This window comes from Oculina patagonica, chromosome 5, assembly GCF_052425735.1.
Source record: "Oculina patagonica isolate OP01 chromosome 5, crgOcupat, whole genome shotgun sequence".
Lineage (NCBI taxonomy): Eukaryota > Metazoa > Cnidaria > Anthozoa > Scleractinia > Oculinidae > Oculina > Oculina patagonica.
Window position 1 is genome coordinate 31,513,732 of NC_135762.1, and position 16,337 is coordinate 31,530,068.

The 16,337-nt window shown below is 38.3% G+C and overlaps 1 protein-coding gene across 1 annotated transcript; it reads right to left on the reverse strand.

Moving 5' to 3' along the window:
* Nucleotides 1-3,831: 3,831 nt before the first annotated feature.
* Nucleotides 3,832-5,028, reverse strand: LOC144655138 (uncharacterized). Its single transcript, XM_078515352.1, has one exon. It carries the CDS (start codon nucleotides 5,026-5,028, stop codon nucleotides 3,832-3,834), a length of 1,197 nt encoding a protein of 398 aa, XP_078371478.1.
* Between the last annotated feature and the right edge of the window lie 11,309 nt (nucleotides 5,029-16,337).

Here is a 16,337-nt window from a genome sequence, read left to right on the forward strand (position 1 = left end):
GGGCAACATCTGTCGAAGATACTGTGTAGTGGGTAGTCGGGGGGTAGTGTACAATCGGGTCGAGGGTTGTTGGCGCCAGAGCACTTTTCAGATATGTCAAATGATGTGTCAAAAGGAGAATATTAAGTGAAGTTATCACGCAAACAGAAAAATTGAAGTGGTATCTCATTTTGCGTTTTGGTAGGTTGTTTAAACTTCATTCAGGCCATAATAGGAAAGCAGTATATTGAATACGCGGTAGATACAGAATAAAACCATTAAGGGAAGTGCGAATATCGTTATCTGCGAAACGGGAAACAAATTTGCTTTGTTCAGTGTACTTATGTCTTACTAATTAGGTAGCTGTATCAACAAGTTGCGCTGGAAGTTCTAAAAAGCGTATTGAGAATTAATAATTTAATCAAGGTTATTATATGTGACTGAGGGCTTTTCATGCACAGTTCTAGTTTATTTTCACTGAGAATAATTTTAGTTGCAAGGTGAGTGAACGGTAGGGTAACATGTTTGTGCAGAGGTGTATATAGAACACTTCTTTTACATATTGGAAGCTATCATCGGTCTTTTTAAAGACCGATGATAAAACCGCTTAAAAGCGGCAGAGCAGAAGTAGTTGTTGAATATTGACCTTAATTTTTTCATATGCTCACTAGTGGCGCACGACGGAGTTGTGATTTTTGAACAAGTTATGTAAAATAGAATATTTATTTAAAGGACGATTTCTAGAACGTTATATGACATTTTGAAGACACTAAGTCATCAGAATGGGGCTTTGTCAGGAGCCATTACTAGTAATGCGCTCCTGGCTCTGTATATTTCAGAAGTAGGTTAAAAGCTTCAGTAGATTACAAATTGCAAGATTTCATGATTCCTATGAACTTGGTAATAATTTTTGTGAGTTGTAGCTAGTGGACAGATCACATTAGTATTTGCTGTTTATTGTATCAAGACTAGTACAAGTAGGTAAGCATCACAGATATATTTAGAGCGGTTTGTATGTTAATGAACGATTTCACTTGTCATTTAGTTTGGAGAAGTAAGAAGTAATTTGATAGAGGTTTAGGGATTTATAGATAGGTACGCGATGTTGTGTATTGGTGTTCAGTAGTTGTTTTTTAATGCAATTATTTTTTTTGTTTTTTGTTTTCCAGGTTTTGTTTCGTATAACTGATTGTTTCCGTTGAAGAAAATTAATATTGTAGAATCCGGAGATGGTTTTTCTGAGCTTATATGATTGTTAGCAACGGGTGCTACTTTACTGATCTGTAACACGAGACAGCCCAACGGGCACTTTGATTGTTTATTACTCGTTGTAAGATGTATACGATACAAACCCCCGAAAGCAAACGTTGACGCTCGAAACAGCTCTTAGAACACACGTAGCCAAGAACACGAAACCAATTGCTCGAAATCTTTCGACGTATTACTAACAACTGCTTCAAATATCACTTAAAGCAGAGAAACCGCTCGAACAAATCTGTGAACACGCGTAAACCAAAACCGGAAAACGAAATGCTGCTAGAAGATGGCGAAGCTCGAAGGTGACGAAACGCGACCTCATGGTTGCAAGTACCCGACACCGCCGTGCGCGCTTGCTAAAATATTACCCGAGACGACCGTGCGCGCCTAGTTTTGTCAAATCGAGAACGCTTCGCCCATTACAAACACATTTCTTACTTTTTCAACAAACATTCTTTGTCCTTGTATGTATACACCCGGGGACTCCTAGGGTGCCTCCTCAGAGGCCAAAACCCTGCGGTGGCAATTAAAGTTAATTTTGAATGTTATAAGCCAGGAAATAAGCTTGCGTGTTGTCACCACGAATAATGTGTTATGTGTATTTCCGCTAGGTTAATATTTCCGCGAGCTAGGTAATATATTCGACTTGAACTTGTGAATTAATATTTTTAGGATGCAACGGTGTCACACAACAAGAAATTCCGCAGCAAACAATGTCATGACGTACATTGCACAGTAAAAAAGAAGCCTAATTGTGCAGTCCATCGGCATCAATAATTAAAGGCGACAAAAGACTCCACTAATCCTAGATTATTGCTGTAAAACAAATTATAAAAAGGCGGGGGCAGCTTTATAGTGAGAACTATTACTAGTATAGCTTGTAGTCAGTCAATCCAGCGTAAACAATAAACATGTCCAGAACGGGAAAAGCATTCAACAATAGTAGGCATAACACAGCACAAGCAACTCACTCAAAGCATTGTCTTCACAAATAAAACTTAAACAAACAGTGCAATTTTATTCACCTGAGTTTGCGAAGCTTGCTACAAAGTGAGTGAAAACACTGCATCAATCAATTAAAGTCGTAAACAAAGTGTCCGAAGAGCTTTACAACTTCTTGAATCTGACATGCTCCTTTCCACTATATCGTTCGTACTTCATCGCCGTCTTTTCTTTTCGAATTTCAGCAAAAAACGACAAAGAATTGCATCTAGCTCATGGCGATGAATATCTGACATATTTTGCTTCGCTTCGCTTCGCTTCGCTTCGCTTCGCTTCGCTTCGCTTCGCTTCGCTGCACTTACGTTCACCCAAGTTTTGTACTATTGGAGGTGTTTTGCTCTTGGTTTTTGCTTCTTAGTGTAGCCAGCTCCTCTTCTGACAACGTAGAAAATTTCTCTTTGTTGTTACTATTGCTGAAAAGCTCAAAAGGAATAGAAAAACGTAGCAAACTTGCCTTATAAAATTCCGCCATTGTCGACTAAAACAGGACAAGTTTACAGGGCTGACGCTATGCTTTGTGCTAATTGGCTAATATCCGTCACATGATGTTTTTTCTTCGATTTGATTAGCTAAGACGAAACTGTCCAATTTTTCTTAAATTGGACAGATTGTGGATTTTACCTGAAAGTCCTAATTGAAACCATCCAAATTTAATCCCAAATTGGACAGTTCTTATTAATTAAGGAAAAATAGCTGCGCTGACAATATAGGATTTACTGACAGCTATATAATTAATATAATAAATTACCTTACCTTACCTTTAATACCTTAACCGCAGGGTGTTTTAATTCTAACGCGCACGTTAGAGCCAAACATTTATTTCGAGAATAGTTAAAATATGATATCGATAGTTCCTCAACTGATGATATTAAACTGACAAACCTGTGACAAATACCGTATTTTCTCGATTAAGCGCCGGGCCCCGAATAAACGCCGGGTCTCCAAGCTATATTTGAAAATAAACCCCTTAAACATTATTTTATTCAAGGTTTAATATGTTTTGGAAATAATGTATACATATATGGCTGTCAAAAATAATGAATAAAAATCATTTCTTAGAAACATAGGGCTTGAATAAACTGCTGGAATCAAATAAACGCCGGCTCTATCGGGCCAAGTTTGCAATAAACGCCGGGGGCGTTTTAATAATCGAGAAAATACGGTACGTGAAGCCACGCAATACGAAATCTCCCACTATCAAGAAATTTAGTCTCACCAAAGCAGTTCAGTTTTTATCACTCTCGTGTTCAAAATTCGTTTTAGTGCTTGGCAATGTTTTCGTCAATTTTTATTTTTATTATTTTATTTTTATATATATATATTTTTTTGCATTTAATGAATACTTTATTAACAACAATGGCACTGCATAAATACGATTAACAAATAACAAATAAGAAAAAAATAAATGTCAGTGCGCTCCCTCTACAGAAAAGTGAAATTAACTAATATAATTCCTCGAGTTACAATGCATTACTTAAATTAACTTATTTATTTCCTCAATTTTTATGTATTTGAGCCCTTTTGCAACGTGCGAAAGAAAACAAAATAACTATACAAACATTTTTTTGTAGTCTTTAAAAAAGACGGCAAAATTCACAGCGCAAACCTTACAATTAAGGAATAAATGACAATCGATAAGGAATATTTTACCATGCAAACAGAGTTCCCTTTAATAAGATCGAAGGTAACTCTGTACACAGGGGAGGGAAATTTTGAACTTGAACGATTTAGCAAATGCCTGAATGGAATTATAGGCTCGTGCCGAGTAGCGTTCAAACAGAACGATCGCGACTGTCTCTGAAGATAGAAGTCTGGATTCTTGTGTAACATTTTGAATAAAACATGATTTCTAAGCTTTAAAGGGGCCTCTCGTTTAATCCTTTCTATAAATTCACGCATCATTTCTGTCAGATTTGTTAAAGATCTATCATACTCTTTTCGATGTTTGGGATTGTCAGCTGTTACAGGAGCAAACATAAGTGCTTGGCCACCAAATTTGATCTCAACAGCAAGCATAGTGTTTCTATTACTGGAAAAAATACACATGCGCTCATACTGCGTCGGATAGGGAAGAATATGTTCCACAGCTTTATAATGAAAAGCGTTAAAGCTGGCATCGAAAACTGTAGCAGGAAGTATTAGAGATGTTTCTTTTATGGCACAAGAATATTTCCTTTTGTGAATCCAATGGCTTGCTCCGTTATACCTGTAGTCCAATACTCCCAACGCTGGCTCGTAATCTAACAACCACTTTTCCACAACTCGAAATGGCGACATTTTAGTCATGTCGGTGGGTGTAAAGTTGTTGAACTTGAGAACTATGTCGTCGTCTAGAAAAATGTAATAATGGTAGCCAGGTTTTCTTTCCATCGCAGAAAAATAGAGCACATTTCGTCCTGATGCAAAGAGCGTATTCGGATCAAACAAATAACTGATGTGCGATTGCTTGTTTTCTTGACACTTGGCTCGGTAACTTAGCACCATCACATCGCAGTTACAAGTCATAGGATCGCCAATCTGAGAAGAATTGGCCAAGTTTGGAGGAAGACATTGCTCCGTTTGCGTGAGATAAATAAATGGCTTTCTAGTTGGCAATCTCGTACTTTGTTGTGCCACATAGTCCTGAAGTTCCTTGTTGTTGCCGTGAAATTCAGTTGATGAAATGACGTCCATCCCTTTTTGGCTAAACCTGGCTATGTCCTGTGCAGTTTCTTGCATATAGACGATTATGCCAACGATTATAGCGAAGTATATCGCCACCACAAAGAAAAAAGTACCTTTTTTCTTCATCTCACTGTAGTGTTCAACAGAACCTGGTACCTGTGGAAGTGTAAACTATAAGAATGTGAAACCGCATCAATATAATGTCTGGAATATTGTGCGAACCACATGCAAGATTGATTGACTTTCATCAGTCGGTTCGGAACAACTTTGGTTCACAATACATCGATCCCGAAACTTATTTTACAAGAATTTAAACTAGGTTTAGCTGTCGCTAAAGTTCCAATGAGCCAGAAATTGGCGTCTTTCGCTACGTATGTAAATTTCCCAATACAGATCATCTGATGTCCTCCTGAGAATTGCTCCTTTGTCTATCTGGAAATAATTTATTCGAGATAATTCTCAAGGGTAACATAACGTGGTCTGTAATGTGTCAACAAACAAACGAAGCGAAAGAGGTTTATTGGAATGGTTTCGATTATAAGTCGAGATCACGACTTTATAAAACAAAATAAAACACAATACATTGTAGTGTTCGATCAAGAGGTACACGAGTCGACCGCCTATAGGGAAACATGCATTTCTATGTTAAAAATGTGTTTGAAACTGAAGCAAAGAATTACTTTTAAAAAGCATTTTCTGGTTAATTGCATCGTTGTAGGCCGATACACTTCATTGAAATTTGCTGTACTAAGCGCTAAAGACTCTAAGATATAATTTAACCGGTCCATAAGTAATACAAAATAGGACCAGTAAATTTGAATACCAAAACACTTTCATAATATTGTACATTTTACTATGCAAAGTCAGATTGCATGATCATGACTAATACACCACACGAGTACTACGAGTAACATACGGGTAACATACGAGTAACACACGGAACATACGGGTACATACAGGTACATACGGGTAACATACGAGTAACATACGGATACATACGAGTAACATACGGATACAAACGAGTAACATACGGATACATACGGGTGCATACCAGTTCCTATTTCATTTCATTTTTATTTTATGCTCCCCCGCCCTCTTCCCCTCAAAAAGCTTGCGTGACGAGTCCAAAACAAAAGTAAGACACAAAACCATTGAACGAGAGTAACACACGGAACATACGGGTGGCATACGGATAAAAACGGGTGCAAACCAGTTCCCATTTCATTTAACGAAATGCCAAAATCATTCAAAACATAGGAAAAGGGTAGGGATTTCATCGCACCAGAAGTCTCGGGCTTGGATTTTAAAACGAGGGTTTCGACGTCTCGGCGAGTCTCGGATTTTGAAGATCAACGACATCCAACGTCAAGGGTGGAAAGACCAGCAAATGATTTCACAACCGTCACGCTTTATTGGCCTTTATTTTGACTGTATCTTGCTTTGAATTTCTTTTTTTTTTCGATGCAGTTCCGCATCACACAGCTTATTTCAGTTCAATCACGCGTCACCCCAAACCCTTTGCCAACCTCTTTTTATACTTTATCATGGCGTGACAGTGAAAACCAGCAATGCTCTTTGTCCCTTGGGCCGTCACGCAATTTTGTTTTGAGGGGAGAGGGATGAAGAATCAATATTTTTTAGATTATTATTCGATTATTATACCTCGTATGTTACCTGTATGTACCCGTGTTTTTTGTTTTGTTTCCTTGTGAAGAGTGAAATGAAATGGGAACTGATATGCACCCGTATGTATCTGATTTTTTTTTTTTTTACGGGTAAAATCGTATGATTGATAAGCGTGATCCTATAACATTTCAAAATCTTGACTTTTTTACTAGTAAAATGGTTTTGTGTCTTACTTTTGTTTTGGACTCGTCACGTACACTTTTTGAAATGAAATAGGAACTGGTATGCACCCGTATGTATCCGTATGTTACTCGTATGTATCCGTATGTTACTCGTATGTTACCCGTATGTACCCGTATGTACCCGTATGTACCCGTATGTTCCGTGTGTTACTCGTATGTTACCCGTATGTTACTCGTAGTACTCGTGTGGTGTATTAGTCATGATCAGATTGCATTGGTAGCAAGCAACTCGCTCCCTGTTACAAGATAAAAACAGGGCAACAACAGCGTTTAACATTCACTCGAGCGTCTCATGTCCTCTACACAAACCATAATGATCACCCTACGAGGGATATTCCTAGAAATTCTTATTCCTGGGCCATTTTAACTTCAATAAAAATTAAAAAAACTCACTACGGTGACAAACACGAGAAGACAACGTTAGCGTTTCGTATGTTATACCGGGGTTATAGCATACATTTTCAGAAGTGACCGTTAGCTAGATTACAATAGGTTTTGAATGTGAAATAAAAGGGTGGTACCTAATTCCTCGCGAAGCGAGGCCGAAGGCCGAGCGTAGCGGGGTGTATAATTTTGTCCCTCAAAGGGATCAGGCGGGATGAAATCTCGTGTGGAGTTTACGGTCATATATATTTCTATATATATATTTAGTATAATTTGCAGAGGTAAATTCAATTCTGATTGGTCGAGAAGCTCGGACTATGTCGCAATATTCACCGCGCTAGGCGGTGAATATTGCATCTGAAGGTTTGGCTACTAAGCCATGCCACGTTTGCCATCCAGGCCAGTGAACATGGCGGCATTTGCTGAATGAAAATTTCTCTCATTTAAAAGAAATCCCTCCAAGTCCTGAATATTTGAAACATTGGGAATTTTTCAAAGTAACTACCAAGCCTTTTGGACCGAAAATACTTTCAAGAGATGGTTTTCAAGGCATTAGAATTTATCGTAAAGTGTAAACATGATGGTTTTGGAGATTGCACGGCGGCCATGTACTCAGTCAGATCAACTGTCAAAACATTATTTAGTTCTCTTCTCACCGGAGCTAGTAATTTCGAGAGGATTCACACAATTGCTCAGAAGTCACCAACGATTAAACAAAGGTACCAGATATCTATCTTTTTCGTAGTGTTCGTTTTGTTCCGTTTTATTGCTAAAACTTTAGTGTAAATAACGGTTTCAATCGATGAATTAAACTGGTTTACACGTATGCAAGCGAGCACTTGTGTTTGTTGTTTTCGTGTTTTCTATTGTTATTTTGCAGTTGTTGATATTCACCTCTGAAAATTATACTAAAACAATTATTCACCTCAGGCTCAGTGATTATTGTTGAATAATCCCCTCGACTTCGTCTCGGGGATTATTCAACAATAATCACTTCGCCTTCGGCGAATAATTGTTAAATATATTTGTGAGCGACACCGCGGCAAAACGCACTGCGCATGAGTGGAAAATTAACATCCGGTCAGTTTGGTATTTCCGGTTGACTATGTAATCCAGTCGCGTAAATACAAAATTCCCGTCGCGCGAAGTTTAAACACAAAACTTAAGAAATAGCAAAGAAACTTAAGGAAAATAATGGTCTAATTCAAAAGTTTATTTATTTTTGTAGCTTCATACTTTTGCACCATAGGGTTTCCTGCTTGCACCAACATTGAAAATGATGCTTGAAGTTTACAGGTCGCAAGCGCTCGACAGTCGACAGCGGCATTTTCGTTTTGACTATGTCTATCACTTTGCCCGCTTTAATTGCTCACAAATTAAGGCGCGACAAATGAGAAAGAAAAACAACATAAAACCAAAATAAAGAACCACTGAACTTTCAAGTTTAGGCTTTCGATAATTCTTGCCTTCACTGAGAAAAAAGTCACAAAACAAGAAAGAAAACAACATTTGCTCAGTGTTTGCTTGGTTCAACATGAATGAATTGAGTCTTCGATACTCCCGGACTACCTGGAGTTTTTGCTGGATTGAAAGCTGTTAGCCGAGAAGCTAAACAAGTTTAAATTGTGTTTCCATTCAAGACAAAGGCAATTTGATTTTCTTAATCCTCCTCACAAGGTCAAATATTCGTCTATTTGGCGGATGTTTTCCACATTTCCAGTCCGTGTGGCTGCCTCACGCGCGAACATGAAACTTGCAGATTCGCACATGGCGTTCAATTAACCAAACTTTCAAACTATCGTACCGGTTATCTCTCCTCAATCTAAAAGGAAAACAGAATCAAAGTCTAGTTTAAAAACTTGCTTTAAACCAAAAACCGAATAATTAAAAATCGGACCTCACTCACTGTTATTTAAAAAAAAAACTTTAAAAAGTTTTTATACCTCTGCTAAACGAAAAACAAACGAAGCGACTGCGTGCTGTCATTTTTTAGAGCGAAGTGTTAGGTTAAATAAATGTAGAACTGAAAACAATTAAAGCTAAAAAATACACAAACATGCAACCAATTACTGGATAGGAAAGTATGAATTTATTCAAGGTTAATCGATCAAGAAAAACTGGCAAGTAAAACTCTGCCTTCTCGCCTTGTGTGATAAACCTAAGCTTATTTAAGCTCATCTGCTGCTCAAATTCAGAATCAAAGCCTCAACGAATCCACGACTTACCTTTTCTAAATCTATCGAGTATTGTTTCGGTCATATTTAGTTTGTAATCTAAGACAGCAGATTAAAACACTGCAATTCACAAAGCAATTTAACAACTAAAACGTGGGCCACGACTGACCTTGAACCGATCCGAAAGCGAAGCGAGTGAAGCCCGTTGAGTGACTGGAAAGGTGACCGGAAGTGCTAAATTCAGCGCATGCGTAGACGTTCTGCCGCGGTGTATTTGTGAGCTTGGTGTGTGGCGGAAATGACGTCACACGGCCGCCGCGCGCTGGTGGCCTAATGGTAAGGCGTCGAACTTGAAATCAGATCTTCGGAACTGAGGTCGGGGGTTCGAATCCGGCTAGGGTACGTTTTTTTTTCTTTTTTTTTTTTCTTTTTTTTGTGGGTTCGAATTCTGAGCCTTTCATTTTTATCGTTTTTCTTTTCGGATTTAAATAACATTGATCTCCACATAATACTCCCTCAACGCCTATTCAGGCTATAAATCTTTCATCGCCATCAGGGGCGCGCGGGCGGAGGCTTCGAATCCTCCTGCCGTTCGTTCTTCTTCTTTTTTTTAATGCCATCAAATAAATGTCAAAAATGCGACTATCCAATAATTTGTCGATGATTTTGAAAATAGTCTACGCTTCCCAACGCTTTATACCTCTTTACGAACCAGAAAAAGCCACCATCTTTAAAGCGGAGTATACCCTGGGAACGAGGGTGTCGCGGGCATGCCCGTTGAAATTTCTAACAAATATATCTTTCTGCCTACTGTGGAAAATTGAATATGTACAATTCAATAAATGTTCAACTTCAAATAATCCACTCCTTATTTATAACACCCCCCCCCCTCCCCAACCCAGAGCTTCGCGAGGCCCTGCGAGTCACGTATTACTAGTCTACACTGTTTATTCGTGATTTAAAACCAGCCTTAAATGAAAACGTAGTCAGCGAGAAACTTTTTCTTTACTAGCCATTATGTAGATATTTTGCAGATTTTTAAGTCTGTTTGTTAATAATTGACATCATTGTCATATTTTTCAGATTAGGTGCCAGTCTTTTATTTACATTTAATCTTATTGTAATCTAGCTAACGGCCACTCCTGAAAGATGAAAGTTGAAATTTGAAAGTAGAAGCTGAAGATGTATGTTCTAACAAACGAAACGTTAACTTCTTAAAATCAAAGTTTTTTTCCGACGTTCGTTGTCTTGTCATGTTTGTCACCGAAGTGACTTTCTTTTTTTTTTTTAGGGATCATCTCCAGTCACTCGGGTCCAGTCCTCTAACACCTTCCCCCCAGTAAAATAACAATTTAAAGTTCAACTAGTCTACGAAGAGTATCGTGCAAATACTTTTACTAAATGTCCCGAACGTGTTCGTTTGGCAGTGCAGTTGCATCTTCTTAGCGGGCTTAGCTGTTTTAGTAGTCTTTGGGGTCTGTCTTGTGGCATTGAGGTTTGCACTCTCGGCTTCTGAGCAGGAGCTACAGTGCGTTCTTTTTCCATCTATGCCTCAGATGGTATGTTTTGTGCGTTGACCTGCTTATCTGGCTTAAGATGTACAAGGTTTCTTCTTAAACACCTTTGCGCCTTCGCACCTTTCTTCTTAGCACCTTGGCGCCTACAAAGGCTAAAGAGGAACCCTTGATTCATTCGGAAAATGGATGACTCATCAGGGTTTTTTTTGGTAGCTGTTTTGAAAAGTGTTGCAGACTTCACATGCACATCCTACAAGAAGTGATGATACAACAGAAAGAAGACAAGGCCGAGAAGTGTAATCATTGTAAAACCAGAAGAAGTGATGAATTGTTTCAGTTAGGAGGTCATCCCAGGCCACCAAAGGGATGTTCTAGCTTGTTTTAGGGTCGATTCTTTACCCATAGTGTGTGCTTGATGAAGTTTGGCTGTCAGCATCTTTCTCAATGTAGCTGGGACTACGATGCGATCACCTCTGTATACAACCACATCATTTAATGACAGTTCATTTGGGTGGTCCATAATGGACGAATTTCAGCAGGTTGGTGTCATTTGCTGACTGCCGAGCTTTCAGAGATGTGGTGGGTAACTGATTGTAGGACGCTGTCCTTGGCTGTTTCTTCTGCAATTTCGATTAGGTAGCTTGTTACACTCTGATCTTCAATAACGAGCCCAGTAGTTTCAATCTCTTGTTCACTCTTGCTTTGATTAGGTTTGGTCGATTCGAAAGGTCATATTCGAGGATTCTGCATAGCATTCTCTAGAGTCTAACAGGATTGTCTGCGCCTTGTTCTTCAGTACTACAGCAAGTGGCTTATGGCCATTGCAGATTGTTACTCTTCTGCCATACGTGTAGGCATAAAATCTGGTGAAGCCAAATACAATACTAAGCATCTCCTTCTCAGTTTGGCTGTAACGTTTTTCAGTTTCTGTTTCTGGCATGGTTTGGATACAATCTTGTTTCTTTGGGTCAGGTTTCACTCCTTTGTCTGTTAGGACCACAGTGAGGTAGGAAAATTCTGTCTTCCTGTTGTTCTTCTTTGGCTTATTTCTAGAAAAGCCAGCAGTCGTTTGTCATGGTTGCATTTGGCTGTCGCATCTTCAGTGGTGTCGCCATCAACCCAGATAAGGATGTCATCAGCTGTAGCCTTTACACACGTCAAACCTTCAAAATTCTCGTCAATTCTTCTTTCGAATTCTTCAGGTGCAAAAATATTTCCAAATGGTCAGTTCTGTTCCATTTCAATCTTCCAACAAGGGTTTTGAAGGTTGTAAGCAGTGAGCATTCTTCGTCCCGCGAAGCGTGCCAGAAGGCAGACTTGATGTCAGCTAAGGTAAATGCTATAGCATTATTAATTTCTGTAAGGAGATGATCAACAGTTGGTAGGGGATACTCGGAGCGCTTGAGTGACGTGTTAGGTGGCCTGCTCTCTATGCAGAGTCTTTTTAGCAGAACGCTTGTTTACAATGGTCGGAGCAATTACCCATTTTGTAGCTCAGTTACTTTTTCCATTATGCCGTGTTTTTGCAGATCTTTTACTTCAGCAATAAATTTGTCCTTTACAGAAAGAGGGATATCTCTGGGAGCTGTTTTGTGTAGAGTAACATCCTGCATTCCAATCATTCCAACTTTCCAATACACATGGACAGTTACTCAGGATGGTTTCCATGGTGAGAGGAGTTGGCACTTCTGAAGCAGATGCGGAATAGTCAGCACACATATCGCTGACGCCCCCTTACGAAAGTGCAAATTCTTGGTTAAATGACGCACGTGCTCATTTCGTATTCGTAATCATATAAACGAAACTGCTTCGTCTGCTTCGCCAGAGATCAGTCACGGAGTAGCTTGAAATCCCAACAAAAAATTCTCCAGTTCGCAGCACGGTAAAGCAGCAAAAATGATGCAAAAATATTGCAGTAGCTTCACCTTCGTAACATTGGCGAAGAATTAATAATTATTGGACGAGGTTTAGCAAAAAATCGTGATTTTTCAGTGGTTAGCAGATAAATTATTTGCCATTTTGCGAAAACCAATAATTCAATAATCGATCTTGAAAACCCCCTAACGAAAGAAGAATGCTTTAAAACTCTAAAAGAGTGCGCAAAGAATAAATGCCCAGGAAGCGACGGCCTTTCGGTAGAATTTTATTTACTCTTCTGGCCTCTATTAGGAGATGAAATGGTTGCAAGTTTCGATTATGCTTTCACGCACGGAAAGCTAAATATAACCCAGAAACAAGGCATTATTAAAGTAGTGCCCAAGAAACGAAAAAACAGACTCTACTTAGAAAATTGGAGACCGATATCCCTTCTCAATATTGATTACAAAATAGCAGCCAAAGTCATAGCTAGCAGACTATCTAAAGTTCTCCCAAACATCATAAATGACGATCAAACCGGGTATATCCAAGGTCGATATATCGGACAAAACATCAGACTCATACAAGATATAATGAAAGTAACATCCCTAGAAAACATTCCCGGCCTCGCTATTTTCATCGATTTCAAAAAAGCTTTTGACTCGCTCGATTGGAATTTCTTAAACAAAACCTTGCGGTCGCTTAACTTTGGACCTAACATTCAAAAGTGGGTTAAAACCTTCTACACCGATATCTCCAGTTGTGTCATCAATAACGGCTACGCGTCGGAATTTTTCCATCTTCAAAGAGGCGTAAGACAGGGGTGCCCGCTATCTGGTATCCTCTTTGTCCTCTGCGCTGAAATCTTAGCCAATGCTATCAGAAACAATCAATACATCAAAGGCATAAAAATTTATGACAAGGAATTTAAAATTTCGCAATATGCTGATGACACGACTGCCTTTGTTTCTGACATAACCTCAGCTGAAAAGCTGTTTGAGATACTGAACGCCTTTCAGCGTTCTTCAGGACTAGAGGTAAACAAAACTAAAACCGAAGGAATGTGGCTAGGTGCTCTCAGACATAATTCTGAAGCTCCCTTAGATATTGCTTGGCCTTCAAAACCGATAAATTCCCTTGGAATTGACTTTACCTACAACGAGGAAGTCTCTTACAAGAAAAACTTTGAACAAAAATTAGGTTCAATGAAAAGCATACTCAACATATGGCTTCCAAGAAACCTCACTTTGTATGGCCGAATAACTATACTCAAAACCCTCGGACTATCCAAACTCATCTATAACACATCAATGCTGTCTTTTCCGCCAAACTTCCCAGCCTTAGTAAAGCAAACCATTTCCGATTTTGTTTGGAACAGTAAACCTGCTAAAATCAAACACACGACAATGATAGGACCAAAGACAAAAGGTGGTTTAGATTCACCGGACTTTGACACCATAAACAAAGCATTGAAAGTCTCCTGGATACGAAGATTACATGAAAGTAAAAATAACGCATGCTGGAGTCACATACCGTTATCGTTTATAAAGCACTTAGGAGGACCTTTTCTATTTGAATGCAACTATGACCTAAAATCGCTTAAAATAGATATTCCAATTGACTTTTATAAAGACGTCCTTTACATCTGGCAGACTATTAACCAACACTCTCCAGAAGCAAAAGAACAAATACTTAATGAAATCATATGGAACAACTCTTTTATCAAAATTGAAGGCTTCTCCGTGTATTATAGAAAATGGCACGAATCGGGAGTCGTCCGAATCAAAGATATTTTCTGTGGAAACAACTTCTTAACATTTAATGATTTCTACACTAAATTCCAAATCAAAACAACATTTCTCAAGTACTGTGGCTTATGTAATGCCATACCCGCTAGCTGGATCCGTTCACTAAAAAGCTCTGCTGACGAAGCGCAGCGCAAATCAGATCATAACCAGAAAATAGATATCGGTAAATTGTCATGCAAAGTGGCTACCAAAATTCTCATAAACAAAAAGTTTGAAACCCCGACCGCAGAAAGAAGATTGAGGCAATTGAGTCTGGACGATAGCACAATACGCGCTATCTACGATATTCCTTTTAAAGTAACAAAAGACACTCGACTTGCTATCTTCCAATTCAAAATTATTCACCATATTTTACCAACCAATTCAATCCTTTACAGAGATAAAATCAAGGACCATGATAAATGCCACCTATGCACGCAAACGCAAACCCTAAGACATCTTTTTGTCTCTTGTCCGAATGTACAGACTTTCTGGAATACGTTTGCTACGTGGTGGAACGTCAAAAATGACGATTCCATTGAGCTACACGAGAAAAACATTATCTATGGTTTCACAACTAACTTTCCTTTACGACTTGGCTTAAACCTCTGTGTACTCATTGCTAAATATTATATCTACACTGCTTCGAGAGATGAACAACACTACCACTTCGAAACCTTCCTAGCCCTTCTAAAAGATAAAATATCTATCGAAAAAAGCAGCTCAAAGTCTCAAATTCAACTCTAAGGCTTTTTTTTTTTAGGTGAAATTTTGTAAGGCACTTTATTTTATCTATTTATTTTATTTTATTATTTTCTTTTTGCTTCCTTTTGTCCGTAATTAGTCTTTGTACTCGTCACGAAGCTTTTTTGTTTACCTCGCTTTTTCTGTTTTGTCTACTTATTCTTCTTAAATGTATAGCTTTTGCATCTGTAAATAATGTTTGAAAGGACAAGAATTTTAGCTGATAAGAATTAACATAAACAAGCACTGTAAATAAGTACCGTATTGTTTTTAAAGCTCAGACACATTGTACATGTATGTAGCTGTTTTTTTTTTTCTTTTTTGTTTGCAATAAACTATTAAAAAAAAAAAAAAAAAAAAAAAAAATAATTCAATAATTGTTCATTCGATCACTGAATTTGTTCCGCACAAGAACGTTCGGGTGCTGCATGGGAACTGCACGCTTTTTTGCTGAATAAATGCAGACGAAAGCGTAATTTCGCCTTCGATAATACGAGCTGGTCATCCAATTTCTTTCTTTCAGATATCACCGAAATGTATTAAAGGGAATTTCCGTTACCTTGTTTGTATTTTGCTTTATTTTCTGGCGTACAAGACGAATCGAATTGCTATTCTTCATCTCTGGAAAACGAGTTGCAATTTCTCTCGCAACTGGGCACACTTCGCATGAGCAGAATATTATCTGCAACAAAATCACTGTCAGACGCTAATGGGCATGAGCAGATTATTATTTGTAGGCAGTTATTTGTAGATCACGTGGTAGGCTTTTGGTCATTGAAAAGAAAGGAAAAATGCGTCGAATGATAATTAGACTTATTGGCGGTGTCACAAATGTGCCAATATTACTTATTGATGTTGTAGTGTTTTCTGCTTAGTCCTTTTTATGGGTTTTAACCAGTTGCCTAGGGAAATTTTCATGCACATATATACTCGTAAATTTATTTTATATACAAATAACGAGATATAAACTAGAAAACAGCTTTGACAATGTAAATTCAATCTCTTCTAATGCGATGCAACCGCAAGGTGTTTAAATTTTACACGTGCATATAAAATAACAACTGATTAAACTAATTTAAACGTTGGAAAAGGTGATAGTTCCCT